This window comes from Cynoglossus semilaevis, chromosome 15 (assembly GCF_000523025.1).
Source record: "Cynoglossus semilaevis isolate Cse_v1.0 chromosome 15, Cse_v1.0, whole genome shotgun sequence".
Lineage (NCBI taxonomy): Eukaryota > Metazoa > Chordata > Actinopteri > Pleuronectiformes > Cynoglossidae > Cynoglossus > Cynoglossus semilaevis.
In genome coordinates, this window is record NC_024321.1 from 11,499,725 (window position 1) to 11,506,824 (window position 7,100).

Genomic DNA, 7,100 nt, shown 5'->3' on the forward strand with positions numbered 1-7,100 from the left:
TTCCCCCAGAATTCAGTGTTCTTTCATCATTAGTTGTTGGATATCAAACGTACACATGTGAGGTGTTTAAATCCCACTTCAGACTTTTCACTTTACCTTTTGCAGAATACATAAAAAAGAACAGTATTATTCCAAAAACAAAAACATATAAAACAACGACCAGCCTTCACTGCAGTACAGGAATAAAATAATAAAAAATAAATGGATGTGAAGCACATGTGTCAAAGTGGGAATATTCAATAAAAACAAGTAAAGGTTACAGGATGACATTTGTACCATGGAAAATACCTTTAGGATTTCTCTCTCTGTGTGTGTGTGAGTGAGTGAAAGAGAGAGAGAGAAATGTCACGAATATGTGTGTACTTTACAGTGTGTGTCGTTCTCGTACTTTCTATCTGTCCTTTGTCAGTGGATGTACTGTGATTAAAGTGTTGGTGTGGAAAAAAAAATGCAACAGGAAGGTTCTCCTCTCTTCTCTTGTCTTCTCTTCTCTTCCCCTCCCATTTCCTCCCACCCCTCAACCTTTCATCTCCCTCCCCTTTCCTCCCACCCCTCAACCTTTCATCTCCACTCTTTTTATTCACACCCACTTCACACTCTCCCCTCCTCTTGTTTCCCTCTCTTCCTTTTCTTTATTCCCTGACACTTATTCACTACAGATTTCTTCTCTTGACTCTGAAGAAGAACGACCTTGGTCGACTTCACTCTTCTGTCACTAAACTAATCGAGCCTAAAATTAGGGAATGAGCTGTTCTAGTTGTCTCCAACCTTTTGGCTGCTGACATAATGTGCCTTTAGGCAAGGCAGACACAGACCCAACACACAGTCTGTTTTCATGTGATACGTCCTGGATGTCAATCTGCATTATCCACCCCGAGAGAAACAGAATAACACTCTCTACTCTCTACTCCTGCTGTACTTGTTTAAAGGTGTACTCCTTTTCTATGAAGCGTGTGTTTGTACTGTGTTTTCTCACATATGTGAATACTGGAAATATACTGTACAAGTATTCTGTTGTCTTTTTAAAAACACATCAGTCATTATACACTTTATATAAAAAACATAAAAAGTTTGTATTTGTTTTTAAGTCTGATATAAGAAGTAGTAGAGAAATTAAAATAAAGAAATATTAATTTTTAAAATTGTGTCATAACTGCTGAGAGTAATATGTGGGTCAGGATGGATGGATGGACGGATGGATGGATGGATGGATATTTCTGCAGTGGAGCTCCAGATCCCCGGCGGGCTTTAAGCCAAATCCATTTCATTATTCTAAACTTATCACCTGTGAGTCAGTGTGAATCAGGTCGCTGTGACTCCTGCCCAGGGCAGAGTGAAGAGGTGAGCGGGGTGGGAGGGGGGGGGGGCATGTGAGGCAGGGCTGGACGGAGGGGAGAGAGGAGGGATCGTGGTGCAGAAGTTGTGTTTGTGTGAAGAGCGTGCACCGAGTCCAGCCTGTGCTTCAACACCGCTGGAAACCAGCGGCTGGTGTTTACTGAGCAGACTGTCTTCATCATCATCATCATCATCATAGTCATCACCAGAATCTTTTCTGCACTGACAGCTTCGTCAAACGTCCTTCTACCGATGGATTTCTCTTGGAAACAGTGCAGCGTCCTCCTGCTGCTGCTCTTCGCTGTGAAAGGTAAGACACCGCGCGGCGTGGGTCAGCGTGGAACCCGGAAAAAACATGCTCAGTATTTCACTCTAAATATGCCTTTGAGTGATTAATATAGTTCACATTTACTTCATTTTGTTTGTGGAATCCGTTTTTTATCACTTTACCCAAAGTCCTTCTGCCTGCGAGGCTGTGAAAACTACAGGGAATTACGTGTTGTTTTTTAATCTGTTCTGGTCTGATGCAAATTAAACTTTTTTTAAATACTAAGACAAAACAAGGGCGCTGTTATTTTAATTTTGAAGTCATGACCGTCGGTTACTGTGGGAGTCCAAGACGAAGGACGAGGAGAGAAACGCGAGGAAAACAGACAAAATACACACGTCATTGTCTCTGGGTTGTTTTTTATTTTTATTTTTTTTAGAACAACATAAAAATCCCACAGTCCTCAAACATTACTTTAATCAACCTCAGTTACACTTGATCATTATGCTAAAATAAAGCGTTGCCATATTATTGGATCTTAAACCTAAAATGAATTATATGACCTCAAAACATCCTAAAACACAAGTCTGAACTGAATTGTCTAAACATAAAATGTTCTCTCAGCCTTAACTTTCAGTCAGAATTCCCACAACACAAGTGCAGTAAACAACAAAACCACTCCTGTCTGTTATATGAGACAAACATTCCTGAATGTATGTGTAGTTGTAGTATTTGTGCGCAGTAGCTGGGTCCTGATACATGGCTTTTGTAGCGTCATCCTGCTTGTTCTTCTCCACTTACGCCCAGAACTCCGATGGCGTAGCCTTCAGTAACACTGAACTCTACTACAGTAAATGCACTTTGATGGTTGGCCACTTTTGGGACCCACCTTTTGAAGGCCACCACACTGTAAATGTCTGTCATTGTGGACAGATGGACAGGAGGCCAGGGACAAACAAATTCATAACTGATCCAGAACCAGGAGTGTCCCTGGTTCAGCTGTCGCCTGTCGCTCCGGTCACAGCCGCTGTAGATCCTTTCCTTAAAGTTTGTTTTTGTCATCGACCACGGCAGGTTCTGTTTTCTCGGGAGTTGATGATGTGAATCCAGGACATGTCACGTCAACCGTCCACTCTGTCCCAGAACGACGGTGTGACTCGCCCATGTGTGTGCAAATTAAGTCAACACAGGGATGACACACGGGCCGACCTGATTGATTGTCAGTGACAATTTCATACCTGAATGAACTTGATGCAAAGGAGTGTGGTATCCCTGCACCCACAGAGGTCAGAGGTCAGTGACAGGTATACGACATGTGTCGTCCGAGAGCTAGACGGATGTGTTGTTTTGTTCAGTGACATTTACACCAGTGGACTGCTCCACATGGCTGCTCTAACCAGACTGATGAAGGCCTCCGTGGACGATACATACCAACTGTCCTCATTACTCTGCTGCCATTTTCTGATTGTTTTATTGTGTATTTTTTATATTTGTATTCAAACATTTCTGTTTTCCACATATACGTTTATACGTTTTAGGGATGTGAAGGGATGAAATTAAGTTTTATGCCGATATCCAATATGCCGAATCCGATAGAATCAAGCCGATATAGCCTGGTAATGTTTACTTATTTATCTATACAAACCACTGTATGAGTTGCTGGCACCAGCATGCTGCATACAATCCCCTGATTATTAAAATAGATTAATTAAATGAGCTGCAATGCTGCCATCTAGCGTTTTTCACTTTAATATACAGTCGTTTGTCCCCAAAACTTTTTTTGAGATCACACATTGTTTGGCAACAACCAGGCTTTACGTGTTAGGTTTTCATTTATGAGGAAAAAAATGATAATGATTCTTACAGATATTACATAATTATGCTAATATCAGGCCGACATTTTGGTCAGCCGATATTATCGGACATCCCTAATAAGTATCGAAGTCTTCCCATTTTCTGCAAGGTTTAACACAGCAGATATGAAGTGAAGTCTGACTCTCAGGAGACGCAGCGCAGAGCAAGGAAAAGATGGAGGCTTTGAAGGAAAAGTTTTCATGCCGAGTTAAAGTGAAGTGCCGTGTGTCGTTTAAAATAACTGGCTTTAATGCACTATTTTTGATGCAGAGGCTTTTTGTGCTTTTGTACGTTTTGACTGACACTATATATGTGTGTGTGGGTGTGTGTGCTTTTATATCATCAGTAACAGAGTAGAATTGAGAAAACTTTTCAGTTTGCATTTCCAAGCTTTAAAAAAACCCACTTCTTGCCGTTACTTGAACAGAGAGGAGGATTTATACTATATTTGTTCAGAGGAAGAGGAGAGTGAAGATGAAGAAGGTACACTTTGAGACTTTTGCAGTAATACCACTGGTTTGTGAGTGAAAAAATGATGGTTTACATGGAGTGGAGTACATGTGTTATTCCTCTGAACAGATCCAGTGGAGATGATTCAACCATCTCATTAGCATTAGCGTCTCCTGAGCACTTTTCACCACATGCTGTCAGGGAATCCCTAATTAGCAAAATGGCCAGGGGTTATTTAGTAGATGTGGTTGGATTATACATCTCATCATTTATCAGGAGGAGTAACAAACTGTAGCTGTAGCTTGGTAATCAACAAGGCAAAGTGATGACATTTTTGATTTCACCGTAGGTTAAGGCAACGATTGCAGCAATTTTTCTACCCTGACATAATTAAAATGTAAACATTTGATCAAAATGTCGTTATCAAAATGACATTGACAGTCCCCAAAATAATCTCTACGTTAGTTTAGCCCAGTGGCGTTCGTATCAAACGTCTTCCCTGAGTTTATTTTACCAGCCCTAAAACTTCTTCCCGGGTGAAGACAACATACACTGTCCTTTGAACAGGAACCATAGGAGGTGTGACAGCTCTGGCTGAAGGCTGTGAAAATGTTCTGGATTCTTGAGTATCTTGCAACAACACAACAACAACTCCTCCCACCACCAGCCGCAACAGCACCGTCCCCCCCCCCCCCCCAGCCGCAACAGCACCGTCAACCCGCAGGCTCTGGCGTGCAGCACTGAACTGTCACACTGTCACAATCCCAGTCTTTGACGTTTTGGGACTTGGGCTTCACACGTGCAGCAACCTGGTGTAGAGACACTCTGTGTCCTGCTCTTTTAGCTGCAGAACCACAGCCGACTGTTTTGTCCCATCGCCCTTGACCTGAGACGACATGACCAATATCCTCACAACAGAACAGACATCACTGCTGGTTAGAGTTGATCCCAACTAAACCCAGAACAATGACAGGATTTCGCCCTCACCTTCTTCTTCCCCTCTCTCTGTTTCCCCCCTCTCCCTCCCTCTTACCTCAATCCTTCGTTGGCTGTGTGGGCTTTTTTAATGATCCTGAGCAGGGGCTGTGTGTGCAGATAAGTGCCTTAAAAAAAGGCACACAATGACACACTGTTCCCAGTGGGGGGGCGATTAGTGGGCTGCACATGGTATTGTATCCTGCCATCCAGGATGGAGCGATTTGTTTGTGTAACTGAGGAAATGCTAATACTGCAGTCAATCGTACCGAGGTATTTTAGTCACACTCTGGATGGAGAAGCTTGTAGGTGGTGGGAATAGGAGTTGGATCAGTGAGGGAGTCATTAGGTGGAGAAAATAAAGCATGTGGGGTAGATTATGGGGCAGGTGCTCTAGGACAGGTGAGGTTTGTCCCCCACGTGGCTGCATGTCCAACAGTTTAAATGGGGAGAACGTGTTGGTGGAAACTGTTGTTGAGATTTGAAGTTAGCTAACGGGTTTTTTTTTTATTGAATCCCAAGTCTATGTGGTTAGATTAGTTATAATAGGAGGACAGGTTTCACTACAATACCATATAAAGTGTAAAGGTTCGTTAACAAATCGTAGGAACAAAGTGAAACAGTTTGATTGAGTTTCAGGGACAGATTAAGGATAAAAAAAAATTAATTACCCAAATCATACTTAATATTAGCAAAAATAAAAGAGGGAAAAATCAGTATAAAGTTGTACATTCATGAGAATAGAGTCATAGTTGGTAGTTTAGTCATAAACCACCAAAAGTAATGTGTACAGGATTGAGTACATTTTCTCAGACTACTGGTTTTTATGGTCCTTTCAGGACTGGAGTTTGGAGTTTGGACTTTCTTTGATTTTTGACCATCCGAGGGGTTTATATTCATCCTTTATAGTATTTTTTCTTTCTCCGTCTGCTGTCATGAAGTTGTCTGCCAGCATCATGAAGCGCATTTGCCTCTCTGCCAGATTTAAATGCTCTTCTGAGCTTGGAAGTACTGAGCAGCTCTCTGGTTTCTCTCCCTGAAGCAATATAGCTGCATTAAAGCCTGACTGAATCAGTGTGTGTGTGTGTGTGTGTGTGTGTGCATGTGTGTGTGTTTGTTACTGTGCACGTTTGGCTTAGGGTCTGTGTGTTGTGGTTTGAGGATTCTCATAACACGATTGCCGTGTGATTACTGGACCCCCCCTCCCACCCCCCCCCCCCCCCGGCCTTTCTTGCCCAATTGGGTGAGCGGCCACCACAGACACAGACACTGACGTCTCTCCTCACTTCCCGATGGATTTGCTTTTAAACCGTCGTGCTCCTCTTTCCCAATCTCTCCTCTTCCTACAGACAGCCGTGCTGTTTTATTCCACTGGGACATCCTAGTCTTAGGGGCCTGGCGTTCAAATGAGTCAGCTCCAGCATGGGAGGAGAGATGGCAAGAAATAGAAAGTCGAAGGAAGAGAGCGGGAGTATCTAAATATTTCCACCACCTCCCTCGTCCTCACGGAGTATTCTCTGGACGTTGCCTTTAGTTTCTGCACCAGGAAATTAACATTTAGTTTCCAAAGTTGCTTGAGGTGATCTTTATGGATTAAAAACCAACATGAGCATTTGGGCCAGTCATTAAACATCCTGAATGAGAGAACTCCCCCGTCAGCACCACTGCTGCCCATACAGCTCTCTGCACCAGGAGTACAGGACACACTGGCACCTGTCTGTCTGCGAGCAGTAAAGGAAAACACAATTTCATTTCACATTAATGCATCAGGTCGGTGCAGCCGGAGTCTCACTTTAGCCTCATTGAGTCAAAGTAGCCGTCCTGCTTTACCCTGAATGTTAATAATAAAATAAAATACTGGGTCCTGCCTTGGGATCAATTTGCATGATTAGATTATACTTTTATTGTAATGTATGGAGAAAAAAAACCCTGCAAAGTTTACATAAAACCTCTCACATGCGAGAGATCGCATCTGGTAACAAAGAGCCACATCTTCTCATGTGAGAGCACACAGGCGACGAGCCACTGGATTTCATGCCCTGGTGAAAAAGTCATACGATGTTTGGAGTGAGTGGATTCAAAGGTGAACGAGCGCACACACATTACATTACACTACATGTATGTGTGGTTGCTTTTATAGGCTGAGCTCCGTACATGAACGCATCACGGTCATCAAAAACCTGGAGAACAAAGACACATGTTCCCTGGCTGTCACTCT

At 42.8% G+C, this 7,100-nt stretch overlaps 1 protein-coding gene across 1 annotated transcript in view; it reads left to right on the forward strand.

Moving 5' to 3' along the window:
• The first annotated feature begins 1,377 nt into the window (after positions 1–1,377).
• Positions 1,378–7,100, forward strand: part of LOC103391046 (neuronal acetylcholine receptor subunit alpha-3-like) — an 11,415-nt gene continuing 5,692 nt past the window's right edge. The window contains exon 1 of the mRNA XM_008327158.3: positions 1,378–1,645. Within this exon, the coding sequence (XP_008325380.1) occupies positions 1,588–1,645 (58 nt within the window). The 5' untranslated portion in view covers positions 1,378–1,587. The remainder of the gene's footprint in view (positions 1,646–7,100) is intronic.